General features: G+C 40.5%; 1 protein-coding gene across 5 annotated transcripts; it reads right to left on the reverse strand.

Annotated features, from left to right (window-relative positions):
• Positions 1 to 66: 66 nt before the first annotated feature.
• On the reverse strand, positions 67 to 15,458 carry kar (monocarboxylate transporter 10-like protein kar). 5 transcript variants are annotated; one of them, XM_046618960.1, is made up of 9 exons: positions 15,042 to 15,458; positions 11,607 to 12,223; positions 5,928 to 6,079; positions 5,540 to 5,813; positions 5,215 to 5,353; positions 4,824 to 4,989; positions 4,178 to 4,424; positions 3,886 to 4,053; positions 67 to 2,415 (listed from the first exon to the last, which is right to left on the reverse strand). In XM_046618960.1, exons 2-9 carry the CDS (start codon positions 12,133 to 12,135, stop codon positions 2,360 to 2,362), a joined length of 1,731 nt encoding a protein of 576 aa, XP_046474916.1. In that variant the 5' UTR covers positions 12,136 to 12,223; positions 15,042 to 15,458; the 3' UTR covers positions 67 to 2,359. The 5 variants fall into 5 exon arrangements, with proteins under 5 accessions (XP_046474916.1, XP_046474915.1, XP_046474914.1 ...); XM_046618959.1 differs by lacking the exon at positions 67 to 2,415 and adding an exon at positions 2,871 to 3,453 and having other exon boundaries at positions 15,139 to 15,458; XM_046618958.1 differs by lacking the exon at positions 67 to 2,415 and adding an exon at positions 2,871 to 3,453 and having other exon boundaries at positions 15,077 to 15,458.
• Between the last annotated feature and the right edge of the window lie 583 nt (positions 15,459 to 16,041).

The raw sequence follows: 16,041 nt of genomic DNA on the forward strand, positions 1-16,041 counted from the left end.
TTATACCATACGCAAGCACATATATAGATATATTATGCTCTTGTTCATTCATCTGGATAACGAAAACGTGGTAGACACATATATTTATTGCTGGATAATAAAAATACATTATTTTAAACTCCACTTTTCACCCGTAAGCAAACTGTCACGTATATTACGTATAAACCTATAATAAGTAGAGTTTGATATGCAGGTGTATAACACAATTCAAACTTTGACATAATTCAACAAACCATGAGGATGAAAATAAGAATAACAACAATTGTAACAACAACCGCGACAACAACAGCAACGATAAGAACAACAATAACGACGACAGAGATGACGAAAATAATGACACCGATAATAACAACAATAATGAAAACTATTATAACGACAGCAACCACAATATGATAAGCGATTGGAATGATATGTATAGCATATACTATCTAGATATGTACACAATTTCAATGTATACCACAGCTTAAGTACTTTTCGATTAATCGCAGGGCTGAGGCGCAAAATACGCTTGTAAAAAAGAGAAAGAACAAAAGTATGACGCGATTCAGCGTGATCCACGAAAATGATGTATTATACGTAGTTCCGCCTCACGTATGTACAGAATATTTCTATTGTCTCGACACAGATACTCAGTAGCAAATGTTGTTTTTTGGAGGTAAGGGAAGTAATAAATTATTATTCACAGTAGAAATAATGATTACGACTCGCCGTCGAAACTGTCGTTGGTTTCACATGATATACTGCACAGTTTCATTGTAAGTATGTTATTTGTACATAATATTATGCAGTTGCGATTATTATTACTTTAATCTATGAATTTGCAGATAAACGATGACCCGATAGTCTAAAAGCATTTCAGGATACTCTGGTGTGCGTTATGCACATAAACCAAATAGTCACTACTAATTATTACATTAATTATCTATTACCTGTATGATTAACATTATCGTCGTTATCGTTACCCTCGGTATTAGGTACTATTTTAAATGCCATCGCTATTACGTTACGTAACACATGTTGCACTTTGCGCATTGGAGTGGTCCTTAAAAAGCACATTTTTGAATTTCTACTGTTTCATCCCCCACATTGGCTCCAAATAATTCAAAAATAATTCCTTAAATTTTTCAGATTTTTATCTCAACTTCAAACTCGTGCCGCCAGAGGGTTGTTTTCCCCGTTTAATCCGTTTCAAGGGAACAGTAAATCTACTAAACGAATTTCGATGAAATTTGATACAGGGGGGGGGGGGGGGTTGCTCGGGTCGCTAATTACGAATCTGGACTCGAGATTTCGAAATTAAAAATGGCGTATCCAATGTGGCGGACAAACATCCCAAACTCACTTGATATTGCCATATTGGATCCACTATTTTGACTTTTTAAATTTCGGGTCCAGATTCGTAATCAGCAATCCAAGCAAACCCCCCTGTATCGAATTTCTTTGAAATCTGTTTGGTAGATTTACCGTACACTTGAAAAGAGTTAAATGGGGAAAGTCGATTTGGGGGGTGAGACAATCAAAATTCAAAGATAACCGTTTTAAGGACCACCCTGAATCGCGCATATTATCATTAGATAAAAATCCATAAATGCACTTTCAATATCGGCAGTTACGCCTTGTTGTACTGTTTAATAAATGTTAAATGCAGTAATTCAACAAATTTTATAATTTCAATATTTTAACTTGTATATATAATTTGCATATGTTTTTTTTTCCAATCAGAAAACCATCTTCACAGCAATCAATTGGGTATAAAAAATAATGGTAACAATCATGTAATCATCCTGTTGCTCGGTAGTTACGCTAATTGTTACCCAACGATTAACTATCCATCTGTACTTTCAAGATTGCAAGTTGCACACCTTGACAATTCGTAAGTCTTGCATCGATCAAGCATAGGCAATGAATCATCGAGAGTAAAATTTACTTTCCGATTCGCACCATAGACGGGCTGGCGCTTTGTTCAGTCAGCGAACCGATCAGTCTGACCAAATCATTGGTTGCGGAGTGCAGACTAAAAACTAAGCGAAATTCTCATATTATTTCGCATTTTCAAAGCTCCGTCTGATCACCTATAAAACCTTTTCTACCTATCTTGTCTATCTACCATTAGTATGCTCTAATGTTCGTAGAGGGATTTTGTACTTGTTACAACTATCGCCAACCGGCATAAATCATCTTCCATTTTTAAATTCTCTCTCCCATACATATTAAGCACATCCCGATAGTATATAGATCTCCCATCCTGCTTCTATCGTTGAACGATAGGCGTTTAAACATCATTTACTAATTACAAGCTAACTAATCTAACTCTGTAAGAGGGACGAAACAAGATTGAAATCGCTAGTTTCTTCATGAATTACGGAGATTTTGCAGCTTCGCCATTTCTGTCCATATCTTGAAGCTCCTTTCCTTCTGTAATCAAAATAAATTTACGATTCACCTCAAAATGAAGTAGCCAAAATTTCATGTTTTGTTTACTACTCATTATTCATTAAAAACCAGTGCATCTTTTCACCTAGGGCAATTTCAATGCCTGCTCGATAGACGTAAAAATTAGATTAGAAAAACAGATTTTCAGATACAAGCACATGTACGTAAAGGCTTAACTAATTTCTGAACTTGGGAATTTCTTTCCACGCGGTAGAACGGTTAGCCTTATTGTTAAAAAGAAGTTACCAGCTGTATGAATAATCGAAAGCCGAGTAAAGACATTTCAAGAGGTAAGCTGCAACACGGGCAAAAACACACGTATATGCATAAACGTATTATGCAAACACGCCGCACGTCTACAGACATATGTACAATAATACGAGTGAATACGTAGAAAAAAGTGTATATGGGGAAAAAAGGGCAAGTAGTTATAAAAATACAAATAAAGCAGTTTATTTACATAAGGTAGAAAAACAAGTAGAGAATATCAATACGTTTGTCAGCGTCTATTCGTATGGAGTGCGCACTTTATAAGATTCATTCGGCAGGATCTTCTTTCCTGAAAGGACTGTCACAGTAGCGAAATTCTGAGTGTTTACAAAAGAAGCGAAGTTATCCCAAATTTCTAGGACTCCCGCTGACACAAACTATTTTCCGAATAATGCCAATCGCGGTAATCGTCACGATAGTCATGTAAAGACCAATTCCACTTCGCGCCCTTATTGCTACACGATGTAGACGTTGTACAGAGAAGTAGGGGTTCACTTTCCGAATATCGTGCAATATCGTGCGGCACAAGTTGACAGCCTCGTCGCGGACGATCGGGTGTCAAAGAGGTTGTTTTATGCATGTTCTGCCGCTTGCAATTGCGGTAGAAGTAGTAGTAGCAGTCATAGCGATACGACGGGCACCTCCTAACACTATTGTCGATCCGTTTCCCAAACTCATCGCCAATGTGGTTAGTTTGGCAGCTCCAGGGTTCTTCCCTAGCTCCGCCCGGGCCCAACTTTATTCCGTTTCCTGCGAAGGTATCAAGTGAACCACCGCAACAAATTCACGTCCTGGCCTGGACCGCTCGACTTTAGCGGAGGGACAGATAAATCCGTACAGGTACGTTACCCACCCCAGTTTACACCGTAAATTACAGATTTTCTAGTATTCACTTTTGCCCACGACTTGAGTTGTAGCGTTTCTAACGAATTTTGTTTAACATTCGTCACGAAGGTGGACGTGCAGACACGTTTTCAATACCAGCTGTTAGAACCATTCGCAAACATGAGCTAAACTAGCAGCCCCCATAAGCACATAAAGTGTATATTTCATGCGTAAACCATGTAAATACCATATAGAAGAAATGGTAAAGGGATAAATGATAGTATTGAGCATAGCGATATGAAAAAGACAGCGAGAAGGTAAACTCCGCATGCCATGAGAGTAATAGGTTCCACTAACCGTTTTGCCAAGCGGGTTGTGCCAAGGGCTGATGCAAGCATTCGGATGGTTCAGTTTCGTCTTTCCCACAGCCGGTCGTGTTATCGTCGACGAACCTCACCAAGAACATTACAATCGCACCAACGATCGGAGGAACGCCAGCCAAAATGAATGCCAAGGTATATGAGCCTAAAAGGTCAGTAGCATAATCAGCCGGTACTAATACGATAATACCATTATACCCAGAATTTATAATATGTCCGGTACATCCGCTATCTGAATGTTTGAATCGAATAAAATTAAATTTACTCACCTTGGGAATCGAACAAATATCCGGCGATCGGTGGCCCAACAGTCAGCGGTATAGAGCACATTCCCAGCAAAAATCCAATTGCCTGACTAGCGTCCTTTTGACCGCATATATCGAATGCTATTGGACCCAAAAGAGAAATGAAGCACCCGTCAACCAGCCCCATTCCAAGAGAAATTACTAGCAGTAGGTTGAAGGAATTGGTCACAGGTAACAGCATTGTCAGGAGACCAATGGTGACGAACGAAATCTAAGAATAAAAATGTTTCTTACCCATGCAATACTCAATATTCGGTCGAAAGGGAGGTGATACTTTCATGAATTTATTGGTCTTCTATATAAAGTTAATGCGGGCAGAGGACAACTGAGAAGAAACCTCTAGCAATAAGCTCAATCCAGATCAATCCTTCGTCAGGCCAAAGAATTGTCATTTTTATCATAGAGGAAGGTGAGGCTAAGCCTGGGACTTGAAATTTTTCGGGGAGCAGACTTTTATTATTTCTAGTAGAGAGCCGCGAAATTCGGTCTTGTCTTACTCGGCTTCCCAAGAAAATGTCAATTAGTCATTTTTTCTTTTTTAAGGCGGCTGGTTTTTAACCACCTTCCTATATTAAACCGATGTGTAGAATATATCACTGTGAGCACATACCTGTTGCAAAAGTATACGGTTCACACGTGGCAAATCGGCTACGAATCCGAACAGAAGGCGCCCCACTCCAGACGTGATAGCGATGCACATTACGGGCAACTTTTCGTCGTGTCCAGCAAAATTTTTCTTCACAAACGCACCAATGTGAACGTATGGCACAAAGTATCTGCAGAGGCGACAATAATTAACGATCTTTATTACATTATCTTCAATATTCGAATAAATTACGCAGATGTAGATGATGTACAAGGATCTTGGTTCAAGCATAACAGACACGTGCGTAGCGCTCTGCTGTTTCATGGATGTACAACTACTACATGACAGAACTCTTTTGATTCAGCACACATTGTTTATTTCTATTAATGAAAATATTGAATCAGGTTTAACTTGCCCGAAAAGTGCTAAGGGAATTGCGGTAGCCCAAATGACGTAGCGTTTCCTCTTCCACATTGAGATGTTGATCACCTCTTTCAGTTTTAATTGGAAGTTGAAACGGCCTGCGGCACATCTTTCGGGTGACGATGATGGCGCTGCACAGTTTAGGGCGCATCAACAACATTCACAATGCAATCCTTAGCTACTGTCAAGAGTTTGATTATTGGCATGAACGTCCAATTTTTTTTTCTGTTATTCTCAAATCGAGGAATCCAAATACTTGGGTTACATATACTATAAATGATACGTGGAATTGGATTACGTTTTTCCTATATACTCACGTAGCAAAGGCTTGAATAGTACGGCGCAAGCCATGACACCCGCGGTAAGGGCGGCCAGACTAATAAGCAAACCCTTCATGCCAACGCTGTCAAGTAGAGCTTGCATGACGTACGGCATGGCAACCGTGAAGGCGGAACTACCCGCCGTCACAATGCCATTTACCAGACCCGATCGTCGCTTGAAATAGTGACCAAGGATGACCAGACTAGGTGTGTAAGCGAGGCTAGCACCCAGACCATACATTATAGCGTACGTTAAGTACATGACCTCTATCTGCAATTAAACGCGATAATTTACCGTCCCAGTGTGTTTCATTCAACTTTTATTTATTTTTTCTCGTGCCTACGTTTATCATTGAATTTCGAAATAAAATAAACGAAATCAGACCTTTTGCCAAATAAAGGAAGATATAAACAATCCCAACGTCGCGAGGCCACCACCAAGGAGGGTCGTCATTTGTACCCCAATTTTATCCGTGAGAATACCGGCGACCGGTGACATAAGGAACATCATGCCAATCGCCAAGGAAGTCACTAGGGCTGCAAAACAGAGGAAACATAAGTAGGTATATCTATATACAGTACATACTTGCTTACAAATATGGATGCGTAAAAATCATGTTTTCCTGAACTGTCATTACTCAGTATAGACGATGGAAAGTACATGTGTAAACAGTAATCACTTGAGCCATGATCAGATAAGAAGGCCATCGATCATCGAGGAAGAAACGGAGACAATCTCTGGACGGCCCAAGATTGTCGCACCATCATTTGTGTAACATATGCAATATGTATACTATACATGTGCTTCAAACAAATCTAAGTGTTGATGATAAGTGAAACCCACACTCCACAATCGTCATGTAAAGATGTTGTGATACATGTGTGTTCCTAAAAATTCTAATCGCTACATAATATGAGTGATAGAAGTACAGTATCCCGTCCGCATAGAGGCCCTCCGAATAGGGCCGCCTCTCCTCATCCTTGCTCGAGTAGAGGGTGATCGAAAAGCTATGTCGCGAAATTGCTGTTAATATCAAGAAAAAAACTGTGAGGTCGGAATAATGACAGACATAACTAAGAGTGAGCATTTTTATATGCAATATTTCAGATTTGTGCAAAACGTATTCAAGTTCAAGAACATGGATAACCCCGGGCCAACTCCGATTCCGAGCAATCAAAGTCGCATATCGCTCTGCAGATATATATATTCCAGCGATAAAAGTGTCACTTTATACGATTTATAAATGATCACTTGCCCATAAATGTCTTTCGTAATTCTCAAATACATATAGAGTTATTATGAGAGGAGTTATCGCACGGATGAGCGTCTGAAAAGAAATTTAAAAAATCTGTTCATCAAATAAGAAATTCATTCAACGCAAGGCACAAGATACATGGGAAATTCCACGTGGTATAATCGACCTGACCTAAATCTTGACCCTCTCAAAGCCAGTTCAAACATTGTGAAATATTTTTGCTACATCGTAAGAGTGCGTGATTTCTGTGAATTTTTATTCAAGAACGATTATACGATAGCAGCCGATGAAATATAATAATATTCGGCAATCGCCAACGTCCAAGTTTAAGTGAAGTATAAATCGGAAACCATAGGTCGTACAGAAAAAGCTATAAGGCACAAAAATTTCCATTCTGAAGCGCTTTAATACATTTTATCGGCAGCTATCGTCTTTAAACGTCTTCGAATAAAAAATGTACCAATAATCACAATACTTTCATGAAATAATAAAAACATTTTACAAAATCTGAACCGGTTTCGAGAGAGTCAGGATTTCGGTCAGTGGATTTCCCCATATGCCTAGTTATATGGAGTTTTTACATACGTCTGTGTATATCTCTATACTTCGTCATCGTCGAGTCTCCAGCCATGTCTCAAGGAGGCGACCTGGCAATTTGCTATAACTACTTGAAAACAGACAATAAGTGGCAATTAAACACCGTAGGGTGTCTCCGGGAAGCTAATATATCGTTTCGTCGATAATGGTGACAAAAAAATCACAAGAGAGGAAATCCAAGGCAATGTGATTTCATCACGTAATTCACTCTGACGTCTTGTTCGGAATATATTCTAAATAATATCGTATCTCTGCAGAATGCGGTGCGGGTCCATCGAATGTTTCATGAGTATACATAGTATACATAATATACATATATACATGCACGACAAATTCATGATTGTCAAGGCGAGATCTATTATACATATGCATACGTGTCCACTAGGCTCGGTTTATTCTGTTACCAATCTAGACACGGTTTTGTTTCCTCTGCAGCTAGATACATACATATAGGAAATACGAAGCCCTCGGTAATGAAATCAACCAAGTCAGATGTAACATTCATGTGTTGGTATTGTAAAACATGAGATACAAAAAAGATTTACGATGACCCTGATCGAAGGAAGTTGATTTAGGCACGTGATAAACTTTAATATCTGTGGCGTGCACGCGTTACAGGCAACGAGTAAAGCTATATCTTTCATACCCAATACGACGATAAATAAGTATTCCTATTCGGATACTACTACAAAAGCACAGGGACTGACTGTTAAAGCGAGATCGAAAAATGTATCGCAAGTTGTCGCAGATAACGATTGCCAGATTGTCTGATTGGATTTGGCGCTTAAATTATTGACACGTATTTGTGTCCGTCCAGCGCTTGCATCTTCGATTCGATGCAACCAACTTTTCATATGCGTTAAATTTTCTTCTAAACTCTCCCTTGAATTTGGATGGATACAAAACGCAGCTTCGTAATTATACTTTAGAGAATTTATAGAAAGATGCAACGAAGTAAATTGTAATCGGTATAATCACTGCTCGTTTGAATTCGAGAGCGATTCTCTCTTTTGCTCATAAATCCGGCGCGAACAGTTTCGAATGCATCGAAACGTACTGTGCTTGAATTTTTTCATAGCCAATTAGTTATCCGGCACCAGCAAGATCTGGAACGCAAGATTAACGACAAGTGTACAAGGAAGTAAAGGCCTTATACTTCTTAGTGATCCAAAATGGCAATTCTTTCGGTAGGGCGTTGCTTATTTAATTGGCTAATTTCACTACTAAATTTGGTTGCCATTCTCATGCCGCCGGGTGAATGCCTCGTGCAGTCCTAAATGACGATTATGCTAGACCTGAATTAATCGTAAATTAAACGTTCGTTAATCGTAATTGGGGTCAAGTAATGTCTCTACCAATTCAATTTCTTTCATTGTTAGTCGCTTATCGTTAAGATAAATCATAAATTTACATCAAGTATCAGTAATGAATTGATTTTTTATATTTCATCATTAAGTGATCGCGCTCCACACGCCACCGTGATACCTTCCCCCAATACTTGCTGCTTCGTCGCGTCGTTATTCGGTAATGATTTGCCAGTGTTAAACTACGGTAATGAAAGAACCGTTTTTGCGAACATTATGCAAAGATAATTATTCCACCACCCGTCTGCAGTGGCAACATAATAAGCCGAGCCGGTATAAATAAAGACATGGCATGCTTATGTAGTACGCCCCCGCCTGATATCCTGGTCAACTCGTGCACAATTGGTGCTAGGAATTGCTAATCGCCCATAGTTCAAACGGAGACAAGCCACCACTACGGCTACATTAAATTGACGACGTAATACCCGTTGTTAGGTACTCGCACCTATGGGAATACTAATTTTAAGCTTGGTCGTCCCGATAGGTACCATTTACTCAGCATCTAACCCAATTTTCACTGTAGTAGTGCAGTAATCGATACCAACAGAGTAACGTAATACCAGCTACAACACAATATTATTATAATCTTTCAAATGGACTACGCCTCCTCCTTCGTGAAGAAATATATGTATGTATGTATAAATTTTGTTGTGCACACATATAATATAATAACCAGGGTAGTTATGGTAGGTGGGAGGTGTTCCGCGAACGATATTATAGGAAAAGCCGCACGAGTCACGAGATAACTCCGTGACGCATGGACCGATGATCGATTCTATACGAAGATCAACAAGTTGTTGGGCTCCTGTTGTATACCTACGTCAACGTCGACGTCGACATGGAGTCGAGGATCTGTTGTAGATACGGGTGAGTTATAATAAGTTGCCAGCGTTTGCTCGGTAATGTAACAGCATTTGGCGAATCATCGCGGTGTACCAATGTGTACAATAATGATAGTTATAATGATAATAATAATAAACTATAAAGATGCACAGTGTATGCGAGCTAGTATGCATTGGGTAGGTACATAGAATTGCGTTGTCTTGTAGTATGATTGATGCGACGATAGCCATTTGCCTCAATGATAACGCGGGCGTCGTTCACCGTCGGATGGACTTTTGGACTCTTTACTTTAAACCCCCCCCCCACCTAATATTATCCATGTTGTTTACGACCGTCCCAGACGCGTTCGTTCGTGCCTTAAAATTCCAAATTTGACCAGAAGTTTTCGTCCATGCGAAGATCCGAACTTCAATATTCTATGCTTAATTGTTTCTATTTTTCTTTTTCCAGAAAACACTCGTAACTATTTCGTCGCGACACTTATACAGGTAGTGGATATAATTATTTACGTAGGCAATTAAAAATCGAAGTGATTGAGAGCTATATCGTGCTTGGTATAAAATACAAATTGCACGAAATTTTCGATGGGTACGAGAGTCTGGATGGAGTAACAAATGAAAAACTTAGAAGCCAAGATTGCACCAGGCCGAAGTTAAAACGTTCGCAATTGTTCGGTCGAAAATAAAAGATTGTCCGCGAAATTGCAGAATTATACCAAATACTTCAAGAGACGATAAAATTTCTTCGTTATCGCCCGCACCAATATTATATGTGGGCAACAAAGTAATTGATGGAAAACTTCTTCCCCAATTACAATCCCATGCAAAAATTACGGAACGACTGTTTCGTGGAATATTCTTTCTTCCGCATACTTGATGTTTTTGACGAATACAACGAATACAGGGCGAAATTAAGATACGAATGCAAACAATTGCCTAACAATATTGTGCGTTCAATTTGCATTGAACTATACCCGACTCTTGTTCAGCTTGCCGATAAGAAAGTTAGCGTGGTACGTAAAAAGAGAGGGGCATTAAGTATCGAGATAGGATATATATAATACGGGAAAACTACAGCAATTAAACTGTTAATTAATAAATTACGTAAATATAAACAAGGCCGTTGATCCCACCCGTGATGTTATAGATGTATGGTGTGTGGCGCGTGTATGCGCGTATCAGCCTCTCCTTGTGCGTTACAAATTGATAATAATTAACGATTAAGGAGCGAAGGGTGTACCTCTTGTAAAACTTGTCGCTTCTTGTGAGGCCGCAGATTCCGATATTCTATAATTAATTATACAGCAGCCAATAAACGTCTGTGTTCTAGTTTCAAATCACGAGGAAAGGCTTAAGTTATATTGCAATTATCAACGCAAGCGGGCGGGACAAAATACGTACACGATTGCAAGAGAGCGATAGGGAGTGTAAGAAACAACTAAGGGCGGACATGTAGAAGGGTGTAGGGGGGTGCCCTGGTTGATTTCGACGTTGACGTATCTCAAATGCAAAAAAGAGCTTATTAGTCTAATTTTATACGCAATTCTGGACAAAAACACTCCAATAAATTTTCATTCGACGCAGAAATAAATTATTGACATGAATTCTACGAATTTACTTTCGCGATTTCGTATAATCCGCGCCATTTTTATTTTTTTTATTTCCACAACAAAGAAAAGTTTATTGGAGTCTTTTTATTCCGAATTGCGTATAAAATAGGGCTGTTAAGTCCCTTTTCGCGTTTGACATGCGTGAACTTTGATATTTGGAGATATGTACGACGACGTCGAAATCGTCCAGGGCACCCCCTTTTAAAATATCTCTGGATACACTTGATAAATATACACAAATATGCAATGATACGCAATGAACGCTTGCATGTCCAAATGTGTTTACTTGTTTGGCGGGTAAAAAAACGTTGCTATTTTTAGCTGGTCGTTACCCTGCGATGCACCGGGGATCTATATGCTATAGTATAGATTTATATTATACATGTACGACTCACAGGCCTTGGAAGACGCTCCAGTTACATTCCTACTCTTGAGCATTCCTTCCAGCTGTATGTGGATGACGGAAGCGGAATTAATCACGCCCAGGATGATTCCATTAACGAAGAAACTGGCAACCATAATCACCCATGCTCTGCACCCACCGTCCGGAGGCTCAGCCTTGACCTCAGCCGACATCGGGCCGACCATCTTTTTCAAGGCACCACCGCCATGTGCGTTTAGTACCGTCGGGTTCGCGGTTTGATTCAACGGTGCCAGTTCCTCTGCAACCCCGACGACCGTCGCGTCGTTCGAAAGAGGATTTGACCATCCGTACGACGACGGGATGGAAGCACCCCGCTCGGCGTCCGTAGGTGCGGGACCGATTTCCCGAGGGAGTGAGGCGATCCCGTTCGCGTTCACCGCAGCTGACTGCGACTCCTCGCTGGAGGCGCGTTCGTCAATTTCGGCCGCGGCACCTCGAAGCTGGGAGTAAAGGTCCGGAACCGAGGCCTGTTTACCCTCTCCGCTCTCCGTCACGGTCATCCTGAGTCTCGGGTAGAAGTCTGACGAGAATGTCACTCTGGATTACCGCTAATCCTGGATACCGATTCTCCTGCTGCTAGCGTCTCGCCTGTCAAAGAGAGCGAAATTCATTAATGTCCGCGCGTCAATGTGTTCGAAATGCCTTCTGGGACCACCTACAACTTTAATCGCCAGATGAAACAGAGTTACGGCAAGTGCCGAACAGCCAGCAGGTGAGAAGCTGACCGTCCTCCAAGTAGCCGACCCCGCGTCTACCTTTATGGATAGGGCTTCTGCAGAGCCATAGCGGATATAGCGTATAGATTACACGGAGGTAAGCTGCGGCCACTGTCTCAGTGCAGGGTCCTTATTCTGTAACTTTTTTGCCTATCATGAGTAAGATTTTTTTTGTTCAAAACTGCTTTTCTTGTCATTCCAAATAGAGTTTTTCTTCACCTTTGTCATCGGTACAGATTATGAGTTACAGAATATGTCCCCAGCTCTACACCGCACCGGTGTAAGTAGCAAACCTCAGCGAAAGCGTTGCAATATTTATGCGAATTCATGTGAAGACTTGAATTAATGGAAGTACTCGCAAAGCAGTTTATCTTGAAATCGCGAATTTCAGATTAATGCTCATTGTATCTCACGGTTTACAGGCAGTATCGGTCGAACAGGCGGCAATTTTAATCTATGTGGTGCTGGTGATCGACGGTGTATGTACAACGACCTTTATCATCGATCCTGCGGGAACGGGAGATCCTTTGTCGGGGACGGATCGAGTCAACGCGGACACCGGTGAGCTATTGCAGAAGCTGCGACAGTTGGGAGAGATTCCCATCCGACGTACGCGACGGCTGGGAGAAGACTGCGTCGCAAGCCACGGACCTCGGTCCACTGAACACAATCGCTCGCGGATCGGCGACACTCGACAGCTTTTGAGTTGTACGTGATTTGCAGCTTTCACGGTGCCGCAAATTCTACAAGTATCTGGTGTTGTGCTCACAGCAACTTGCAAGCATACTGCTGCAACACGATTTTGTACTATGCAGAGCGTGACCGGGTCCGTGTTTTTTTTTAAACAACAAATTCGTAAATACGGTCTAGCTGGCAGACGAGAATTAGTGTTTTTCGCCTTAACTGAAAGCACTCTTGGGAGTAAATGATAGATATAGGTACTCGTATATAATCATTTCGCATCTCTTAGTTCAACTCTAGCGTTGCATTGTTAAATGAGATATAAGCGTGGGTACACGGAGAGAAATATCTGAGAAAAATTACCCTGCTGTTACTATAATCGTGATGTAAAACACACCTAATGCAGTTTTTACCGTGCTGCATCAGAAAAATGCGTCGTCACATTTTAAATTTTGTGCTGCCGAAATACATAGTTTCTAAGCAAGGTAGTAATTTTTTTTCACAAAAACCTATAATTTTTGTAACATGCATCAGCAAAAACTGCAGGGTAATTTTTCTCAGATTTTTCTCTCCGTGTATGACAGAAATATATGTGTTATCACATTTATCGCTTTACGCGGAAGAGTTGTCCGAGCCGTTCGTGATTGTATGCCATGGTTTATCACAAGTTATATCTTCCCTTATTTGTAGATGTGTAATACTTATTGACCGTCATTTGATTCAAGACGGGGAAATAAAGATTTCGTCGGTATATACGGTCAGAAAATATTTGTTTTAACGGCTAACGTTTCGGTGAAAGCAAAGGTTAACCTTCCTCAGAGTCTATGGTAGATATATAACATGCAGTAATTAATACATAATCTAACAATGAAACTTGACTATCATCACCATGTGAGTTACATATTTGTAAGGAAAACCATGTACATAAAATTACAAACATGTGAGTCACACGATGATGATAGTCGAGTTTCATTATTAGATTATGTATTAATTACCGCATGTCATATATCCGTCAAAGACTCTGAGGAAGGTCGACCTTAGCTTTGACCGAAACGTTAGCCGTTAAAACAAATGATTTCCGACCGTCTGTACCCACGAAATCTTTATTTTTCATCTTATTGTTAAAGAAATGAAACGTGTATCATGTGGTCGGTACAACAAGCGCAGTAACGCAGTGAGTGCGATACCTCCTTAAAATTAGAAACCCGCTGGCTGCGTCTCATAAGAGGACGCAGGCTTGTGAAAAAAATTACCACGTTGGACGCATCGTGTGTATAAATGTTACAGCGTGTGAGTAGGTAGTATGCCACGCCTTTAGAACAAAGAAAACCACGCTGGTACCGAAAAAGGATGGAGCGTTGCTCGCTTCCACCAGCCACAGTTAGTTCCGAAAAATCACGAAACCGCGAAACCGCAGCAACCCCGCACGTTTCACATAGGACTGCGTGCATCGCTCACGAACGTTAGGAATCATACATGTAAAATGTCCTTCGATGATGCAATGGATTGTTTTTTTGTTTGTTTTTTTCTTTAAATTAAATATTTCACCTTTCTGCAAAATTTATTAACAAATTTCTGTCGCAGAAATATTATTCCCTGCATTTTACCAATAGGTAATTCGATATAGGTAGATATATAACATAGGATCGATCTACACCAAGCGATCACTTTATTATTATTACTTCTATTATTTTGTTGGAAAGAGAAATTGTAGTAGACTCGATATGTTTTCACGAGAGTTTTCCGAAAAATTGATCTATATTATCATAAAACGTGTACTGTATATTGTTGTGTTATATACACAGAAACAATAAATTAGTCATCGAGGCCTGGTGACACGAAAAACTGAATTGCAATGTTATTTCGGTCCATCAATATTTACTCGTATATATTGTCATACGTAAACAATGAACGCGCAACGTCCTGCGCTTATCAGCTGTACCGGGAGAAATGCAATTGCAATAGTATTTACACCGAAATACATACAATACTGTATAATACTTGTGTACCTATAATATAAAGCGTGCGCGTGGTTTGAACTTGCCGCCTGCGAAAGGTCTCAGCCATGAGGTCCCCGGGATACGTGGGAACAACTGGATGCCATACCGAGATAAACGTTCCTCCACTCGAGTGATGTCCAGATGGCCGAATTCGATGTATGCACAAATGATATCCGTGTCCCCTGGCCGTATGCAAGTTCACACTATCGCAGTCTATCCAGGTGATATTCTGCAACGCAACGTGTCAGCTAATGAATCGGCGGATACATCTGCCTCCATCGCACGGTTAAATCTGGATTCACGAAAAGGGTTGGCCAATCGCTGCAGCGTTGCGTAAAATTGCGCCAATGCGATTGTAGCTCCAAGAGTACCGACACCGGATTGGGAGTGCGATGAAGACGTATATCTTGGTCACGTTTATTTTGGCACGTGGCGACTGGCGTCCTGCCGATACGCTTTCCCATGACTAATTCACTAGACCGGAGATGAGCCGGATTAGCCTGATAGGGTTCATACTCTCGTTTTTCCTGAACCTCATTTGGCAGCGTGATCTGACACAAAATCAATTTTTTAAACACTTTTTGATACATCGTGGACGGTAAATTCAGGTTGATTACCGTCCTGTACTGTGTCGTGCTTTACTTGTACTCCGAAAGGTTATAAGGAAAAGCCGGTGCTAATATTTCTCGTATCTCCCGAGGATTAACGCCCTCTGATCGGATTTTTGCTAAGGTATCTACAAACGTCGCGACGGTTATCGGTGGTGTTATTCACTATCACTACATAGAGTAAGTATAAATCGATTACCGACATTCGATTCCCATCACAGTTTTCCCAACATGTATTTACCGCTCAGGTAACTCGAGAATTATTTCTAAAACCTATTTCGCAACAAAGAACGGTACTAAATAAGGGATGACAAAAAAAACTTGCAAAATCTGAAAAATGAGACAATTCACAAGTTGACCTGTAGGTATGAGCATAATCCTTATCCCTTGAAACCCTACAG

Source organism: Neodiprion pinetum, chromosome 3, assembly GCF_021155775.2.
Source record: "Neodiprion pinetum isolate iyNeoPine1 chromosome 3, iyNeoPine1.2, whole genome shotgun sequence".
In the NCBI taxonomy this organism is placed as follows: Eukaryota; Metazoa; Arthropoda; class Insecta; order Hymenoptera; family Diprionidae; genus Neodiprion; species Neodiprion pinetum.